Source organism: Vulpes lagopus, chromosome 1 (assembly GCF_018345385.1).
Source record: "Vulpes lagopus strain Blue_001 chromosome 1, ASM1834538v1, whole genome shotgun sequence".
Taxonomy (NCBI): domain Eukaryota; kingdom Metazoa; phylum Chordata; class Mammalia; order Carnivora; family Canidae; genus Vulpes; species Vulpes lagopus.
The window spans coordinates 132,754,631-132,775,313 of record NC_054824.1 but is presented as its reverse complement, the minus strand read 5'-3'; the positions used below and the strand labels follow the sequence as shown (position 1 = coordinate 132,775,313).

At 45.0% G+C, this 20,683-nt stretch overlaps 1 protein-coding gene across 13 annotated transcripts in view; it reads right to left on the bottom strand.

Moving 5' to 3' along the window:
* The window catches only part of FHOD3 (formin homology 2 domain containing 3), a 462,694-nt gene that overhangs the window by 2,444 nt on the left and 439,567 nt on the right, over positions 1-20,683 (bottom strand). For 10 of the 13 annotated variants that reach the window (XM_041743118.1, XM_041743156.1, XM_041743146.1 and 7 more), the window contains 3 exons: positions 18,114-18,137; positions 16,385-16,559; positions 8,356-8,517 (listed from right to left, as the gene is read on the bottom strand). In XM_041743118.1, coding sequence (XP_041599052.1) covers positions 8,356-8,517; positions 16,385-16,559; positions 18,114-18,137 — 361 coding nt within the window. The remainder of the gene's footprint in view (positions 1-8,355; positions 8,518-16,384; positions 16,560-18,113; positions 18,138-20,683) is intronic. The other 3 variants (XM_041743137.1, XM_041743221.1, XM_041743230.1) reach the window with 1 other exon arrangement.

Here is a 20,683-nt window from a genome sequence, read left to right as displayed (position 1 = left end):
ATGTTTCTCATTCTTGACAAAGACTGCTAAGACCTCACTTCCAAGACTCTGCTTGAAGAAGTCCATGCTGCATGAGCAGGGCACCTTGAATTTCATTAGGCACAGAAGGTGGCACGGACATGAGTCTATGAACTGTAATCTTTGAGCCTTTAGGTGTACGTGTTTGACCAAATGACAACAGAAGACTTCTGAACCGACAAGCATTTTATAGGGGGACATTTAAAGGTGCTTCCTTAACACCTGTTCCTGCATTTGCTTTAGTCCTGTAACTGTGGTGCTCAGTTCATTTGGTGCAACTATTCGAATAAGAGCCCCGGCACCTTAAAGGATGTGCAATAATCTTCGCCCTGATATGGGCATTAGGCCAGCCTCTCCAGGGCAGGCTCAGGGAACAGAGCCAAGTTTAATAGTGCTGCCTCGTCCCTGCTGCCTGACTGCACAGAGGCTGTATCCTCAGCCTGGTTGCCAACTCTTGGTTTTGAGGAGCCCCCCCACCCCCCCGGCCCCTTCTGTTTGGGCTCAGGTGTTCTCTGCTGTGTGTGTGGGGGGGGGGGGGGGGAGGGAGCCAGTATAGGCCAGGTCTCTTTGCTTGCCGGGTGTCTCTAAAAAGGTATTCATAGAAAAACCTGCCCCATTAATGGAATCCTACTTTCTGTGGGCCTTCATGACAATTCAGATAAGTTCTCATAATGAATACAACCACTCCATCATAAATATAGTAAATGTAGTAACCCCCAAAGACCTTAAGAATCCAAACCCTTAAAATAATAATAATAATAGTAAATTAAAAAAAAAAAAAAGAATCCGAATTCTTGCTTTGTTAAAAAAGTCAAAGTTAATTCACATTATGACTTGAAAAGATGTGTGAAATGAAGATAATCAGTTGAAATCGGCTTTGTGCTCTGATTCAAATTATGCATAGAAAGGGCCTCTTTGGGATCCATTCATCCATCTGCCTGCTCATCAATTCATTCATTCATTCATTCATTCATTCATTCAATTCAGCAAATGCTACTTGGGCCTCTACCCTGAACCTAGTGTTGCAGTTAGGGAGGCAGAGGGCTGACAGGGGCATGGTATGAGGAGAAATGCTCAGACTAGCAGACCCTGTCTGGATGTTGTGTTGGCTCTCAGTTTCTGGAAAGCAAAAAAGGACCAGGATATAAGAAAATGAGGGGACCAGCAAATGGGCTGGCAGGATATGGAACCTGTACAATAGAAACAAGTCTATCAAGTAGGGGATTTCCCAAGTACTAAACTTGGGGAGCTGGCATATGTCTGATAAGATGATGTCTGGGTCCCTCCACCCCCCATTCCTGGTTCCCACTTAAATGATCTGGCTGTAGGGTAGCTGCTCCCCAGCCTGTCACACATGATGGCCTCCCCTCCCTGTAGCTGCTTAACAGAGAACAGACCATGGCAATGTTTATCCCTGTCTGCCTTGCAGCACTTCCAGAGATGGCATGGGTCACTTTGCTGGCACCAGCAGCCACTCTCTGCTCCAGGCACTTGTGACGGCTCCATGATGCGGCAGTGACAGCAGTGGGATCAGACACAGGAGAGCATCTGCTGTCAACATGAGGCACAGGGCTGTCTGGGGATTCAGGGGAAAAACCCTAAGTTCTTTTTCTCTCCCTATCCCTAGAATTGAAAGATATTTTGATCCTACAAAGTGCTCTCAGGTGGCTCTTTGCTAAAAATGAGCTGAATCTGAGAATAGCAGTGATGGCAACCTCCCATTTACTGAGGGTGAGCCTGGATGATTCCATTTATTCCCTTTGGAAGCCCCATGAGAAGAGTCCTGTTGTTATTTCTCCAGCAAGTGAACAGACTGCATAGAGAGATTAAGCCCCTGGCAGAGTGCACACAGTTAGTGGTGCAGAGGAATTTCAGCCAAGACATCCTGGAAATGGCTGTGCCCTGCTGAAGCCTCAGCAGGACACATTTGGACAATCTTTCCTACCTATGGGGCACCCACCAAGTTTTACTTCCATCCGGCAGAAATCTGTTTGTACTCTTGCACCTTTAGATCGTTGACAATAGTTTTTTCTCTTTTGCACATAATGCCAAACAGTTTGGAAATAAGTTAGCTTTTTTTTTTGTAATCCCTAAGATTCTACTAAAGATTTTCTAACAAGTACACAGAGCAATGTGTCTAGGACTATGGCAACTAGTATCAGGACTTCAAGAGATCTTAAATGTATGTACTTGGTGGTTGGGAAGTAACAAGACTATTTACTCACAGCTTGTTCCTTGAGGGACCCATCCGCTGAGTGGAGCCAAAATAGCAGGTGCAGTCATGCCTCTTTGGACTTAAATGTTTTAAGCTCTAGTAGCATGATGATTGATTCCCTATTAGACTTTCTATGGGTTGGTTCATTTTGTTTTGTCAATGTCAATTATCTAGCCATCTGACTTCTTTTTCTACCCTCCATCTGGTTTTTCCTCATAAATCTGTCCATTAGAAGGAGAGGTTTCCCAAAACAACAGGCATTCCAGAAAATAACTGACCAGTACTTTTTTCAAAAGTGTTGAGCTCTTAAAATCTCCTCCACTCATCAGAGGAAACACTCTGTCTCAATGGAATGGAACAGTCTGGGTAGGGTAGTGGAAAAGAGGACATTAATGGAAATACTGGTAAAATGTGAATGAAGCCCCTAGTTCAGCTAATAGTACTGTACCAACGTTAATTTTTAATGTCAATAAATTGTCCTAGGTTATGCAAGGTGTTAACATGAGAGGAAGCTGGGTGAAGGATAGAAGGCAAGTGGACTCTTTTTGCAACTTGTCTATTACTCTAAAACTCTTTCAAAATAATAAAAAGTTAAATGGCAACAACAACAACAACAACAACAAAACCCAGAATAATAACAAAAACTAAAGGTTCCCAAACCTGGTTGATTTAAATCCAGCTTGAACCTCAGCCCAGAAGCACTGAACACAAGTCTCCAAGAGAGGCCCACATACTGCATTTTAACCTTTTCCAGGAGATTCTGCTGGCCAGCCCAGGTTTGGAGTCTCAACTTAAATCACTGCCACCTGAGACACAGGGAAAGGCAGGTCCTCAGGAAGGCAATGGCCTTTGTGACAACAGAGTCGAACTCTCCAAGTTCTGCCTCACACAGGAGTAAGTTCTCCCACAAGAAGACAACTCTTGGAAATACTTATTGCAGCAGGCACTTTCTGGAACCACAGGCCTGGCCATGGTCTTGGCTCTACAGACCTCCCTCTGACTAGCCCGTGACTGTTTTCACATCCAGGACCCCAATAGTCCTTGTCACTCCTAAGCAGGCCCTGAACAGAAGTAAGCAGCTCAGAAGCCAAAACAGCCTGCCTCATAGGAGTGGTGCAAGGGGTGAGGGAAGAGAGACACGAAACTACTTCTCTCCATTGTTTTTGGGAGAGCCTGCAGGAACTTGGGGCGTTCTGGAGACAAGAAGGAAAGGGGTTCAAGAGTCAGAGACTCCTGAGTTCTCAACATTATTTCCTGGGCAGGACAAAACTGCCTTCCTCCTTTCCAGATAAAGTCCAGCATGGCAGTTCTCCATCAGAGATGTACACAGAGCCAGACAAGTACCATGACTTTGATGCACAGGTATGAGCCTGTGAAACCAGCACCCTGGGGGGTAAAAGGAGGGGTGAAGATGGGTCTGGTCTAATCCCAGGTGGCCCAGTGAGGTGGGTGCTGGGAGCAGATTGACAGCTGGGTAGGTGTGGTCTTTGGGCACTGGCTCTTGTGTGACTTCAACACAGCAGCCCTCATGCACCTGCCAGCAGCTTCATATTCCCACCTTGCTGGGGTCCCTTGGGCAGCAGCAGGACAGAGCCGGAGAGGGAGGACAGTGGGAACCCATCAGAGGTACCTCACTCAATGCTCACAGCCCCTGGCCTCACTGAACTACAACAGCCTGAGGATAGGGGGGCCACGGGAGTTAAGAGGGACCCCACCTCCTCCTCTGTTGTACAAATGGGTACATTCCAAACGCGGAAACGGGTTCTGTTTGAGCTGGGTAGCAAAGGCAAAGAAATAGACTAACTTCATGTTGCGAAGGTGCTTGGCACCTTCCAAAACCCCCTTACAGGAACCCCCCTGCTTTGCTTTCAGAACAGCTTTCACAGGCAGGACAGACTCGCTCCCGGGTTCCTCTTTTCCCTGCTCCTCCCTCCTCCTGAACCTCCACTCTGAGCCAAATGGGTGCCTGGCACCCAGACTTGGGGGAAGACATATAAGCCAGCCTCTTCTCCAGTGTGCTAGCTGCCAGTCCGGAAGGGTGATTTGTCTGAACATGAAACAACCAAGAGCCATCCAACACAATAAAATATTTCCAAACTCTCCCTGCATCTGCCTCTTTCAGCTGAAGCTTCTATCTGAGCTTCTTCCTGCATCACAGTCCTGACCTCTGGCCCGGCCTGTGGGCTTGGGTACGAGGCCTACACACCCTAGCGTTGAACTGCCTTCAGGGCCTGGGTGACCTGGGGTCTGTTGGCAGTTCTGACAGCACCTCTCTGGTTTGGGCCTTTCTTCTCTTCCAAGTTCCCAGACTCTGATTGTGCCCTCCACCCCCTGTCCCCCATGCCTGGCATATCCCTCCGAGTCTCTTCCCTGTGTCTGTCCATTTCCACCCCTAAGACCCTCCTGATTCAGAGCACAGGCTGCAAATGCCTTCCCCATTTCCTGCTCTCATTCTTAAAATTGGGCTTTAGGTAGGATGTAAGAAATCAGCCACCATCAGCTCCGTGCTGCTGTGGTCACCCACTCCTGTAGCGTGGAGGAAGCACTGGTGGTGGCACCCCTCCCCAGGGGCGCACACGGTCCAGCTGGGTCTCTATCATGCAGCGACTCCCCACTGGGGTCGGGGAAGAGGCTTCTGGTCCTCTCTTGGATTTCTTCTTTTTGTCCTCCTATCCCGTGTCCTGGATACATGTGGCAGGGGGGCAGTCTCAGTTATCTTTAGAGGGTCAGTTCATCTGTAATAAGCTCTAAGAATAATTAAAGGCTGAATAAATAGGAGTGAGGGGGTGGTGGAGAAGATAAACATTTGAGAAATTTTGGTCCTTTCCACTAACATCTTACTGTACTGCAAGAGCATTAGTTTTAAAACCTGTTTTATTACCATCATTAGCTTGCCCTATAAAATAATATAAAATTGATTCACAGTCAGTAAGCAAAAACTAAACAAAATGCAGGGAATTTTTTTTAACGGGATTAATGGGAAAATTCTTGGGTATTTCCAAATACCACTTTAGAGAAGCAGAGATAACTGAACTAAGTTGTGTACTGATCAGATCCAGGGCTGGATCTCATATTTTGTGAGGCATATCTCCTGTTTTCCCTAAAACAAATTCAATAATTTTTCAGATTTGATGGTTTTCTTTCTCCATGAAATTCTACTTAACAAAGAGTGTGGTTACATCCCTCAAAATTCTGTAAAAGAAATAAGATTTTAGTTACATCAAATCAACATGAGCTATGTCACATGCACTTTGAGAGGGATGTTGAAGATTTATGACACGATTAGGAGGCAGTCATGGCGGGCGGAGGAATGAAGGTCAGGGGGCCAGATCAAATCAAGGTTCTGTGCTCCTTTCCCAGCAGTCCCTGGAACTGGACTTCTGGCTCTTTCTACTGAGAAACTATTCATATACAAGTGACCAGCCTTAAGATCTTAACTAGCCAAGAAATTGGCCAGTTTATCTGTGAGTCACATCAAAGTAATCACATCTTTAAAAAATACAGCTCTGTGTCCAAACTTCACGGTCATGTCCCAGATGGGGCCCAGACCCCCACCTCAGAAGGAAACTCAGTGGGAAAATGGTACCCGGCCTCTCTCTACTGTGATAAGAGCTGGCTCCCCTGGGCAAAGGGAACAGACAGGGACCACTATGAGTCCCTAAATCCTGTTCTGTTCAGGGATAGTCTCGGCGAGTGGCCATATGCAGCCAGCCAGCTGCACAGAGACCTCCTTCCAAAGAAAGGTCCAAGAGAAAAGAACATGGGGAGCAGCTCCCCCTCCTTACCAACCACTAGGGCCCATCCTGCAGAATCACACTGCTAAGGATATTTCAAACGCCATTTAGTTTCAGGATTTTCTAGAAAAGGCCAACATCCAGGATGCCTAAGAGAACAAACAGCCCTGGGACAAAATAGCTGCCCTGATATGGTGAACAGAGAAACCAAAATAAGAAAAACAAGCAAACAAACAAACAACAACAACAAAAAACAAGAACCTCCCAGAATGTTCTCCTCCACCAGCGCATCAGAGAACCTTGGCTAGAATCAGGGGCAGGCACACGAAGTGCATTGGATCAACCATTTCACAGGCTAAAAATCAACTGGACAATTCAAAACACTTAATGAGACCTGGGTTGTCACCAGTTGGAAAAGCAGAACTGAGCCATAGGAACCTGCAAATCGATTAAGATGCCCTCACTGTGTCCCCACCGGCTGCATTTTTCAAGCTTTAGCAGGACTCTTGGCGTGCGCAGGCTTAGTCACCAGCACCAAACACAAGAGCAGACATTTAATTATCTTGGAGGATCCTCAAGTGGCTTGGAGGTCATAAATTTCTAGGTTATGGGATGGATTCTGTGTGGTTTCTTGCAATAGCTGAACTGTTACTGTCTTTAGCCAAATGAGTTAGAGCCCAAATACGTTGGTTATTCATTACCCACTTGCCTCATCACGGCCATTAAACAATCAAATCAAATACAGCATTGTTTGAGAGGGAGGCCCAAGCCACGAAACTTCACATTGATTTTGCAAATTGGTTTTTTTCTCATTCCTTTAACCTCTTGCGAGAAAGCTGGAGTTTATCATCCCTCTTAAACAGAAATTAAAGTAACTTTCCCCCGTCTTAAATTTCTATTGATGGTGCCATTACTAATAAATTAAACCTGTTACAGATAAACACTTACATACATTCAGGGCTGTATTTGTTGTAGTAACTGCATCGCAGAATAAAATGTGTTTGGCTAAATAAAAAGAATATACGGCTGTTTTGCATAAGATTGGAATGGAAACGATACCACAGGAAATTAGTTTATGTCAACCACAAAAACAGGCAAAATATCTCCCTGGCCAGATTGAAGAGGAAAATTAATTATGACTGTGTTATTGTTCCCAGTGACATTATGTGTCTCTCGAAGAATCTGGTTCTCTCTAGACCAGAGGGCAGGGCCTACACTTTTTGCCAACACTGACGTATAACCTGGGGGAGGAGCACATAACCTAGTCTCCGGGGACTGGCCAGGTCACTGTCTCATACGGTCTCCTTTTCTGAGGTCTCTGGCCTAGCAATGACCCCCTTCTGTGAGGCCATTCCCTGGCCTGGCATCCTTTGTCAGCTCTTTCTCTTGGGCTCTGCGCCTCAAACCCTAATCACCTCCTGTGTGACTCTCAAAGTGGCACCAAACAGAGTCTGAATTCTTACTGGACTCTGGAGTCTACCTGGAATCACTCTCCTTTCACTTTTTGGAGACAGTATAGGCAGAGGTAGCCAGGCTTCCTTCTTCTGATGGCCATAAATCCCTCTGCTCATCACCATCTCTTGTTCCTGGAGGCAGAGCCAATGGAGACTGAAGCTGGTCTCCTGAGCTGAGTGACCCAGCATTCAGCCAAAGCTCAGGGGCTGAGCTCTTTCCTAAAACACGCAAGGGTCACAGCTATTGCAGGCACAAGTCAAACGATACAGAGGAACTCTGTTTCTTTACAGAGAGCAGCCCCTTTGAGAGCTAGCAAGGTGCCCGCAGAGGCAGCCCCATGCCCATCACTCCATGGGCAGGAGCAGGCGGCGGGCTCAGACAAAGAAAATCAGTCCCTTTGATTTAGTGGAATTCTCAGTTTGATACCAAAAAAAACAAAACCAAACTGGTCAACCTAGATTGGCATTAAGTATTCTAAGCACCCTAATGACCATAAAATCATTGGTTTTTGCCTTTGACATGTTTGTGAGCAGCGGGGAATCATCTTCAGCTATAAAGTGGCCCCTGATGCAGAAACATGGCCTCAGCAAAGCACCTGGGGCAGTGCTTGGCAATGAATCCCCGCACCCAGCCCTGCACACCAGAGATATTAAAGGGTCTCTCGGACCCTCCTGGGAACAGAGTGAGAACTGAAGGAGGCCAGCCCAGATGTGGCAAATGCACTGGATGGGTGTGGCTGCACCCTCCTCCTCCACAGTGGCAATGCTGATTGTCAACCAGGAAACCTCTCACTGATGAGCTGGGGTGGACCCTCCAGGCATCACTGACAACTGGCTGGAGCCAGCCTCTGAGCGTCTGCCCTTCCCAGGGCTTAGGGAACAGGAGGGCAGGTCCCGCAGGGCAAGTCCCTCACCCCAGCTCCAAGGCACTTACGAGACTTCCGGTTGGCCCGGGAGCGCTTCCTCTCCCGAGGCACCACTCGCTGACTGGGCACCTGGGTGGCCGACTTGACGATGCGATCCATGATCTCATCGGCTGCATCATCCGTGACGTTAGGGGACTCATCGGTTCCCATAGTCCACGAACTAGCGGATCCTGAAGAATGAAACAACCAGAGGGTGCCACGTACTCAGAGAGAAGGAAGACACTAGAGAAAATGCCATCTCTACTCTTCCAGTGTCAGCAATGGGTCACAGCCAGATCTGCGGGTAGTCGCCCGTCCCCCACTGCAGGGCCACTACTGTGACCTGTGGCAGCTACTCCCACTCACACATCCGTGGAGCACTAACCTAATACTACCCTGTGACGCTGCAACCGGAGGCCTCCACAGGCCCCGTGATGATGGGAGGGCAGACATCACACCACAGAACACATCAGGTACTCAGGGATGTACGCCCAGTAATGTCTGGAGATCCGTGTTAACTCAGCTTTCATCCATGGCTGTATGTGCCTAGTGACTGTCAACTAACCCTAACCTCTCTTCTAGTTAAATAGAAATCAGTGGGCTTTGTAGCAGTTCATCTTTGGATTACTTAACTTAAAAAAAAAAAAAATTAGGGACACCTGGGTGGCTCAGTGCTTTAGCGTCTGCCTTCAGCTCAGGGCCTGATCCTGGGGTCTTGGGATTGAGTCCCATGCACTGGGTTCCCCAGAAGGATCCTGCTTTACTCCCTCTGCCTATGTCTCTGCCTCTCTCTGTGTGTCTCTCATGAATAAATAAAAATAAAATCTTAAAAACATTTTTTAAAGGTTTATTTTTACAGAGAGAGAGCGTGCACTAGCAAACACATGGTATGGGCAGGGACAAAGGGAGAAGGAGAGAGAATCTCAAACAGACTCCTCGCTGAGTGCAGAGCCCAACACAAGGCTTGATCTCACGACCCTGAGACCATGACCTGAGCCAAAATCAAGAATCAACTGCTTAACCAATTGAGCCACCCAGGTGCCCCTGGATTACTTAACCTTTAAAAATCATGACAAGATTATCTTCTTCAACTAGCAAGGGGGAACTGACATAAATTTTTCTCTGGTCCTTGACCAGAAAAACACATTTTAAGTAACTTAACTATATATTAAGATAGACCATGTCTAAGTCTGGCATAAAAGCATCTGCCTATAGATAAGAAGAAAGCATCACATAAATGTGAGCTCCCAAGTCATGTTCAACAGTTAGAAATGAATGTTATTCTAACGGATCAAGAACTATGCTTTTGTGACAGATCAACTTCCTTGTGAAACCTATTCTGTAAGATGGGAAATATGCTTCTGGTAAGAAGATAAATGTGCAGTATGCTCAAATTTGAGAATTTCCTCCATATACACCACCCTTTATAATAAACATACAATTTCAGAAGCCTGCAGGTGGGTGTTCGCAGACTGTATGTCTATGGAACACAGGTATTTGGAGTATAAGGTCCAGATGAAGCTGAAGAACAGTCAGCTTTCCTCAAACCACAGGCAAAAAAAAGTTAGTAAATATTTATCTGAAGTTCTTGAGTTCTATTCCCAAACTTATTTGGAAAAACTTTTGACATTTGGATATTGATTGCAATAGAAATAGCTGATCACAGTTCAGTAGATTGTGATTTTTGTGACATACGTTCATGGTTGAAATTTTACAGTAAAGACATAATACGCTATAATTTAGTCCTAACTTCTGCCAATAAAATGGATATTGCTGAATTGCATACATAAATAATTCAGTTTGCAAAAGGAGTAGCAGGATTCCTGGGACACCACATGCCCGCCGAGACCTGTGGCTATAGGTCAATATGTTTTCCAATGGCAAAGTTTTTTTGTTGTTGTTGATGTCATTTTATTTATTTTTTTTAATTTTTATTTATTTATGATAGTCACAGAGAGAGAGAGAGAGAGGCAGAGACACAGGCAGAGGGAGAAGCAGGCTCCATGCACCGGGAGCTCGACGTGGGACTCGATCCCGGGTCTCCAGGATCGCGCCCTGGGCCAAAGGCAGGCGCCAAACCGCTGTGCCACCCAGGGATCCCTGTTGTTGATGTCATTTTAAACATTTGTTGTACAAATGGGAGCACAGCTATAGCACTGGCATATACAAAAATCATACATTGTACTTTATCTGCTTATCCCCAAAGGTACTTGATTTCATCAGACTAGATTTTTCAGCATCCTAGAAGCCTTTTAAAAATAGGCTTCTCTCAGAAAAGAATTTTTGAAATGGTTGAATTTTTCTGCATTCCCAGGATGGTCCAGGTGGTCTAATTGGTGGCAAGAGGTCTTACACCAGCACCGTTCTCACCCTGGGACCCTTTGGAGCTTCTGAACAATGGTCTTCCTCAAAGCAGACAGAGCAATCAACAGCGCAATTGTGTTTTGCCCAGCAATTTCCCGTTTTCCCTTTTACCTACTGATTTGTAATTCTGTTTCTTATTTTAAAATGCCAAAGCTACCCTTCCAAAAATGCACAAGTTTCAATCAACTGTATTTGCTCATAATACATTTTCAAAGCTCTGGGCCAAAAATGAAGGCATCATCTGATCTTCCTACTAAGAATTACCTATTCTTCCCATCTTAAACATCCCTAGGGATCTGCTTTCACTGTAATGTCAGGAAATGCTTCAGAGGGACGTGTTGCCATATGTTTAGGATCGCCAGACTTGGTTTTGTGATGATATCATTCTTTTATGACCTCAGTCCCAATTCTGCTTTTTTATCCCCCCACTCCTTGGTTACTTTCTTGCCAAATAACTGTTTACGTACATTCTTTTCATATAGGAATTTTACCTATATGGAAGAACACCTAGGATTTTTCCCCTGGAATCTTGTGCCCACATGTAGCATCAAGGAAACTCGGCCCTATACTTTTTACAGACCCCAAGAGGCCACTGGCTCATTACAGTTTCTAAGTGTTAGCAAGATATTTATTGTTTTTTTTTAAGATTATGTATTTTAGAGAGAGACGGAGCTCGTGCACATGTGAGCAGGGATGGGAAGTGAGGGCAGAGGGAGGGGGACAGAATCTCAAGCAAGCTCCTCCACTGAGTGTAGAGCATGACTTGGGGCTTGATCTTGTGACCCCAAGATCATGACTTGAGCCAAAGTCAAGAGTTGGATGCTTAACTGAGTGAGCCACCCAGGCATCCTGGAAGACATTTACATGTACTGAGAATGTAGGAATGAAGCATTATAGACTATGACAGCACCATATTACTTTATGTTGACTTCATTTTTAAAAATATGTAAATTGATAATATAGACTTGTTGAATCACAATGTTGCACACGAGCAACCAATATAATATTGTGTCAACTACATTTCAACAAAAAAATGCAAACTGCGGTTTGATTGATGCGGTTTGATTGAACTGTAACTTATTTTTTCCCTTTAAAAATCTAACCTAAGGAAATAGTATACAAGTGAGATGATTATATCAAAATAGAGATTATCTTTTAATGTAATAAAAGTTGTCCTGTGTTTCTACAAGAACTTCCGTGGATACAAACTTATAGGTCTAAAACTTTTCTTCCTGGCAGTTTGAAGATGTCATTTCACTTTCTTCTGACTTCCATAGCTTCAGATAACAGTGAGCCCTCATTCTGATAGTTGTACCTTAGAAGGTAATTTATCTTTTCCATCTGGCTTTTTAAAAGATTTATCTTCATCATTGGTTTTCAGCAGTCTGCCTATATTTTACAGGCAAAGTTTTCTTTTTATTCTCCTTAGATTTGCTAAGTTTCTTAAATATGTGGGTTGATATTAATCATCAGCATTGGGAGATTCTCAGTCATTAGCTCTTCAATTATTGCTTCTTATCCTTCTCCTTCTGCTGCTCTGATTACACATAGGTGAGACCTTACATTTTGTTCTGTACATGTTTTCCTCACTATGCTTTCACTTTGTACATTTTCTAATAACTTGTCTTGGAATTCACTAATCCTTTCTCTTGCTGAGATGAGTCTGCTGTTAAACTCATCCACTGATTTCCTTATTTTGGTTATTCCTTTTGCAGTTCTGAAATGTCTCTTTGATTCCTTTTAAAAATAAGTTCCAATTTGCTGTTGAAATGACCCCCCTTTTAATCAATTTGTCTCTATTTTCCTTTATGTTCTTTAACTTTGTAGTGGTTAAACCTTGGCTACATATTTAAATATATGGACCACCTGTGGATCTGCTGCTACTGCCTTCCTTTCCTCTCTGGGCACATTTTCATATTCTTTTTTTTTTTTAAAGGTTCTATTTAATTATTCATAAGAGACACAGAGAGAGTGAGAGGCAGAGACATAGGCAGAGGGAGAAGTAGGCTCCATGGGGTGAGCCTGATGCAGGATCCCAGGATCCCAACCTGCGCTGAAGGCAGACGCTCAACCCCTGAGCCACCCAGGTGCCCACATTTTCATATTCTTGTCTTGGCTAGTAATTTGGACTATGCACTGCACTTTGTGTACAAAAGGATGCAGAGACTGGGGTCAGTGTCATTTCCCAACCTTCACTCTTTTCTGTTGAGCAGACATGGTGAAGTACTGAATGGGGTTGGGACCAGACTGTAGTTTTCGTGAAGAATCCATCCACCTCTGTTTTTAAATATCTGTATGTATTTGTTGAAAGTGATTACTTACTCTAGCTTGTCTTTGTTTCCTCAGACCTTTAAGGAGATTTCCTCCAGCCTTTCTGGCCCAACCTCCCCCCTCTCCATGCTGCCCCAGCACTTAGTAAATGTCTCCTAGAGAAAACGGTCTTGGAGTTTGGAGACCCTCTACTTCCAATCCCTTATACCAGCTCATGTTGCTATTAGACGTTCTAATGGCTTCTCTCTCCTATTAGAGTCTCTCCGTGGCGGGTTCCAATTCTCACCCTATGCCCAAGCTTGGCAAAGTGTCCTGGAGACGCATGCTCAGCTTGTCTACAACTCTCATTTGTCTAGTCCTTTTTCCCTTCACAGTTCACTGATAGCTTTTAAAAGAAAGCTCTTGCCATTAAAAAAAAAATTCTAGTTGCTTAAGTGGGAGTGGTGGCCTGCCACTCTCTACTCTGTGCCATCTGGAAGGATAAGTTCCTGAATGTGCAGAGAAACTGAATAGCCTTCCTTTCTAATCCCTTTCTCTTTAAAAATTAGCACAGTCTGTCATGTTCCATTGGACAAACTAGGCTCCATCTCCATCCAGATGGCTTCCATCAGGCTACCCTTGCATCTACCCAGGTACAGGGGCTCAAGACTCCTGATGGCTGTGGTCAACTCTGTGCTGGCCTTCATCTTCTTGGTGGCCATGGTTTGGCCAGGACACAAAGCCTATGATTGCTGCTGGGCCCAGAGACTCTAGACTCATCCATGGAAGGTCTTAGGCCTTTTTAAGTGCCACAGGTACAGGTGATTTCCTTTCACACACACCACAACACTGCAAAGCTGTTTTGTTTATTCTTATCTATTTTTTATGCTTCATCTAGAATAATAGTCTCTACTGTTAAGCATTTAATGATACTATTTTCTTCACTGTCTAACCTTCCTTATTTTTTTCTCTCCTCTTATACTCTTGCTTACACATTTCTTCTCTGTATCACTACTTGGCTCTTCTAAGAAATGGAGGCCTTTCATAGATAGCCTTTTCTACAAGGACACCTCTTCTTCCTTGCAAAAAATCAGGAGCACCTGGGTGGCTCAGTTGATTGAGCATTTGACTCTTAACTTCGGCTCAGGTCACGATCCCAGGGTCGTGAGATAGGGCCCTGCCCCAGGCTTCACACTCAGTGGGGAATTTGCTTGAGATTCCCTCTCCTTCTCCCTTTGTCACTTTTCACCACCCCCACCACCCCCATACATGTTCTCTCTCTAAAGTAAAGGAAGAAGTCTAAAAAAAAAAAAAAAAGAAGAAGAAGAAGAAGAAAAAGAAAAAAAAAAGAAAATCAAATTATCAGAATGTACCACATAGGGTGCTCAGGGCTGTGGTTCTTCACCGCTGTGTCTCTCTGCTGTTGGTCACCAAAAGGCTGCCCTTTCATTGCTAAAGCAGAATATTTATGCTTTTTCTTCTCCTAATTCCACAACCAAAACTACCTAGAAGTCAGGGGGGTTGGAAAAAACAAATCCAAGAGAACCCAGTCTTTGATTATTTGATATAATAATAATATTTGCAAGTATTTGGGGTAGTTTGGGAATCAAGGGTGTAGTAGATTATATAACTTTGCTACCATGTCTCAGGATAACACTGGGGTGAAGGTGGAGGAAGGCTGCCCTTCTTTTGGCATCTTCTTAGCTGCCTATCGAAGTAAAAATCCTGCTAAAAGGTGAAGTCCAGAGTCCAACACTAAGAAGCAGAGAAAGGAACTAGAGTGATATCGAACTCACATAAAATAAGAAAAATTTTGTCATATCATAAAAAGTCTGAGGTGCAGCTCGACTACGGAATCCCACATAAACCTTAGGGACCTGGAACACTGCCCGGAAGCCCTTTCAAGACTCCTTCGTAGATGGCAGCTTGTGGCCCTCGGGTTGACAAGAAGTTCCAAGAAACTGTAGGCACTGTGTGACCCATTTTCTTATAAAGAACACTTGAAACTACATTTTTTTTCTTTTATGTTGAAGTTATTATTACTATCATTCTTTTTTTTATATTCATCAGAGTTGACAATAGCAACATTCCAAAAGCATTGTAAGTCCACAAAGACAGAAGTCACTGAAGGGCCTCCTTGGGGTTTCTCGAGCTTGCAACCCTAGATTCCAGCTGCCTTTCTGTCATCCTGTGAGTCTGAATGTTCTCCGGAGCTTGGGAGGATGCCTGACGGGCACCGCACATACTCACTGCTTTACTGAGTTTCCGTGTTAGGTAAGCTAACCTGCAACCCAGTCTACCTGGCCTGTTCTATTTTTTCACCCAGTATACTTACGACTAGAACCCCTGTCACATGCCAGAGCATCTCCGTTTGGAGATAACAAATCATATACCTTCTTCTGGCTGTGCACATAGTATGGACTAAGAAAACACCAAGAGGGGAAAGCCTGTCCTCCAGGAGTTCATTCTCTTTAGTGATAAAGTCTGTAATCTTGAGGCAGCCTGAATTGGCGGCTCCGGAGTCCATGGAAGGAAGGAATGGCCCTAGGAGATGAGGAGGTGGATTTTGGAGGTGAATGGGGGCTGGAAAGGCAGAGGAAAAGTGGACAGCAGAGGGCGCTCAGGGAGACACAGGGTTCCCATAAGGGAGGTGCCCACAATGTGGGGGCAAGTGAGTGCCAAGTGTGGGAGACAGGCTGGGACTAGACCACAGGGGGACCCAAGCAACAGCATGAATAGCATGAGCCTTGTGTTGTGGGCAGTAAGGAGACTGAGGAGGGGTTCATGTGCTGTCCAGCTGGAGCGGGAAACACCACTGAACACACTCAGATGAATAATGCACTTTAATTCTCAATTCAATAAACTATCCCTTCCAAGTTATGAAACAAAGCTAGAAATTCTTATCTGTCTTTACCACCTGTAGTTTTCATTTCTTCATTGCCTCTAAAGATTAAAAAAAGGCAAAAAGGAGCAATTCTTGAATCCAGCAAACTTCTACACAGAAGCAGCCAGTGAAAACCTGAGGTCTCTGCCACAACCACGCCAACTGTGGCAGCACCGCATTCAGGCACCATGGATGACACCCAAATGGATACACCTGGCTGGTTCTGATGAAAACCCATTTACCAAATAGGTGGCTGGCTAAATTGGGCCCAGGGTGTGGTTTGCTGACAGCCTGCTCTAACCCCTAAGTATTCATTCAGAATCATAACTCCTCTTGTGTGAGCTAAGTTACACCTGTGGGAGTGCTGTTTGGTTTGGAGATGAAGTACTGCAGGGGGTCACAAAGATGTGAGTGATGGAAAGTGCCAATGGCAATACTGGTGGTCCTGGGCAGCTGGGGTCCCTTAGCAGATACTCCCTGGACACAGTAATCTGTACCCCTGTGATGGGGACCAGACTACCCCCATGGGTGGGCAACTGGCCAGGGGGGCCAGGAGTTACCTCGGCTTGCTCGGCTGCGCATGCGGACACCCAGTACCGGGGTGGCATCTTCCACAGCGGGTGATGAGGTCTTCAGCACGGCCTTCATGTTCTCGTGCTCCGTGGCGTCCTCGGCGTAGGTCAGGCCCTGCGGCTGGCTCAGAGGTGCTGGAGAGCTGCTGGAGAACTTGCCGGACTGCAGACCAAAGTAGGGGTATGGGCATGAGGTGACTCCCCCAAAACAACTCAAGCTTATAAAACGTTTAGGGGAGGAAAACCTCTTTCTTGTTTATGCACATTCTGCAGACACAATCTCTATGGCAGTCACTAAGGTTGTCAGATGAACCAATGACAAACATCCACGTATACAGGAAGTTCTCTTATCAGAAAGCCCCGGTCACAAAAGGTCCACACCCATCCCTCTGCTGTCATGGCTCTCCTGGCTCACTGCAGATTCCCCTCAGTGGGTGCCTGCTGGGGGCAACGGACCTCCACCCTGGGAAGAACTCAGAACTGCAATCTGTTTCTAACACCAGAGCCCTGATATGAGAATTAAAATATGCTCAGTTAATCAAATGTCTTGAGATGTTTTTTTTTTTTAAATTTAGCACCAGAGAGAAGTTAAAATTTTCTTATAGATCACTTATGATGTTAACATTTACAAAGAATCATACTATGGTAAACACTGGCCAGAATCTTTCCAGACCTTGTCCCATCTCACTTTACAGAGAAGGAAACTAAAGCCCTCCAAGATTCAATGATTTGCCAAAGGCCCCAAGGGAATCAACTGCAAGGCCTAGACCAGAACATGACATGGAAATTCATGCTGAAACGGAGTTTGGCAACACTCATTGCTTCTGGCTGTGTCAGAAATATGGTTGCCCCAACATGCATTACATGTACATGATCATATTCTCTCACCGGAGCTGAGCAAAGAATCAGGGCATGTATATTTTAAAAGAGATATTCTAGAATACTGGGCCATACATATGTACACAAGGCCAAACAGCTGGATGAGAAGGGGAAAGTCAGTTAATGTTTGCAAAGAGCAGTCCCACAGGTTTCTGGCTTCCCCTTTTCATCGATTGTCTCAGCCATGGCAACAGAGCCCAGGTCACATCTGCTTGTACCATCTGCACTGCTCCCTCACGTTCCAGGGCCAATGGCCCTGATTTCATTTCTGGTTCTCCCATCTGCACCAGGGCCAGGAGGAGGAGCCCCTGCCATCCCACCCCTGGACACACAAATCCCAGTGAATCCAATGGATGCCAGCTGAGAAAATGGGCACAAGTCAAAGGCTGCCTATGAGTGATGACCATTTCTGTGACCACTGTCCCACTTCCTCTTTGGTTTCAGGGCTCTTTCCATGGTTATCCTAGAAGCCAGTTCTCATATTTGAGTTGCCAAAAGGCTCAGCCAGGGGGCTGGAGGGAGAACTCCCTGTCCACTTCTCCAATATTAGGAGAATATCTCCAATATTAGATCAGCTGAACTTGCCATTCCTGACAGTGCCTGGGACTCAGGGACTGCTTGGAAAATGCAGTTAACCCTTTGATTACTGGCATACCCATCATAATGAGAACCTGTGTGAGAAGGTTAGTGATCACACGGAAAGCAACCAGAAAATGACCATGCATGGTTTAGAACACCGGATGGTGCTGATGCCTCATGCTGCTTATGTTAGGTTAGACTCTACAGCACACTTGGGAAGGTCAAGTGTGGCATTCCTCATGTTTATAAACAGTCCTACCTCCACTTCATCCTCTTCATCAGTCTACCCGAGAGGACAGGATGGAAAAGACAGAAGGGATTCTTAGAAGGTACAGAAGTTAGCAAAGATGAGATCTTAATGTCAAACCAAATTCCAAATAAAGAAATTAGCCACCACCACCAGGGTCTGCCCTCCTGAGGTGGGAGCTGCCAGATTCTGACTGCGTAGCCCTCCTGCCTGTGTCCAGACATTCCCTCTCTGAGCTCCAAGGCCAGTTCTGACCAAAGTCAGGAGGAATTTGTGGGGCTCCAGACCAATCTCCTGAGGCCGCCCAAGGGCATATAGCCAGCGTACCTGGTGTTCGGTCTGCTATAGACCTAACTCCCAGCTCTGTGCCCTGCTACTCGGTGTGGAACCCACCACACCCTGCTGCTCATCAGGGCCTCTGCACGTGGACCAGCCTCTATCTGCCTTGTGCTACCTGTCAGCAACTATCTCCCTCTCATCTCGAGTGCTTGGGCCCTCCCTGCCCAGGCTGCCAGGTGTGGGCCTCTGTGAATCCTTCCACACACAGGCCATACAGAACCAGTGCAACAACTGCCCAAGCAGAATGGATCATATGACTCCTCAGAAACACGAAATTCAGTTCTTTTAAAAATCTTACCTGCCCCTCATGGAGGCTTTCTGAACTGACATGCCAAGCTTTTAATTATCACCTGATAAACTTCTTTAAGTAACTTTAAAATAAATATCCCTTTTCTAAAAAATAAATTGAGAGTGAAGGTCATGTCCATCTCTTGATTTTAGGTCAAACACACCCTCAGTGTAACCTGAGTTTCCAGGCCTCAAATCAGACAGAAAGTTTTTAAGACCCGACTAAACTTTCAGGAGTTAAAATGACAAAATGCCTCTGGTTCATCATATTCCACATCACTCCCAGGCAAAAGGCACTCCACCCAGAGAGGACAGTCTTGCTCTATTTTTAGATCTACTTTAGAGCTTATGTATTTATTTAACTAGGATGGTTGGCATTTTCTCAGCCATCAGCACATGGGCAAGGTGCTACATATGCAAAATCTCTAGCCTTCTTGACATCCCCCAAAGGAACGAGCATTCCCTTTTTATAGAAGAGAAAGTTGAGCTTAAATGCCTGCAAAACCAAAGGAAACATTTAAAATATTCAGGATGAAAAAAAATTTTTTAAATAAATAAAATAAAATATTCAGGATGCCGGAAAGGGAACTCTCACACCTTCATAGTGCCGTCTACTACAGCCGTCAACAGGAAGCGGCCTGCCTTCCTACCCAAGTGGGATGAAGATTTTCTCCTCGCTTGCAACAGCCCAGCCAATGAGAAACCACTGCCACCCTGAACTCTCACTTTTTTCCAAGGGAATTTAATCAGAAGTAGCCCCTCCCAATTTCCTCTTTTCTCAATAAAATAACTTTCCTCCCCTTTGTTCTCTGGACTTGCCTATGGTTTTGTCATAGCCTGCATGTCTCAAATTGCAATTTCCCCGCCATTCCTGAATAAACTCATTTTGCTACTAAAATAGCTGACTGGTTCATTTTCAAGGTCAAGAGAGCTCCCCACAAGCCCCTGATGTGGAGGTCGTGGGGCTGATAGCCTGAGTTCTTGCAGTCTATCTTGAGTATGAAGATAGTAGACAGGGCCAAGGATGTCTTATGTCATTTTGTCTATGTCACCATTTTGTCTACCACTAGTTTGGGGCACAAGGATGAGAAATCACTTAGTTTCTCACTGATTCTTACCTGGGAGGGCACCTGGATTTTGAGAAAGGAAGCCTTTTGCATTTCAGAAACAGAGAATGAAGAGGAGAGACAGGCACATAAGGGCAGATACAGGGCTGACGTGAAACGATCAGTCTTCAGATTTTGCCCAGATTTCACTGTGTCTTAAACAATAATTTTTTTTCTAAAACCATCTCTGTTCAATTACTACCACTTACATCTTCATCTTACCCAGCATCTATATTAAAAATGATTCGCTACACAATTTTCTCTAAAAATCATTGCCAGTTCTAATGTTCAGGAACTCCATCTATTGCCGAGTTTCGTTTTTAGTGGTTTAGGTTGTGTATGTGTTGTTTTCTAACCAGATCATGAGGACATCCTTGGGGGTATAAGCTTGTCTTTTACCGCAGTCATATGTTGTTGGTGCCCAGTGCAGGGCTGAGCATGCAAGGGGAACAGAATTGCAAATTGGGAGAAGCAGCTCTACACTTCGTCTTAAATGACAATATCCTCATCTTCCAGCAGATGGCAGTCTCTCTACGTGAATGATGCCACTCTGACCACTAAAAAAAGAGACTGTTGAGGATGAACCGTGAGGTCTGTCCTTGTCTACATTTGAATGGGAATTTAAATATTTTTGAATTAAACTCTAGCAACATTTACCCCTGTTTATAAATAGGCAAGCCGAATGTTTTCAGAGAAGGGCAGAATTTGAAAATTAGTGGGATCTGTAAAAAATCTCAAGAATTTGGCAAGAAATCTTCATGTTTTCATAACTATAAGCATATTGGGCCTGTATTTTTCACCCACCAGTATGTCTCACTTCCACCAAAATGAGTAAGCCCCTTTTAAAGC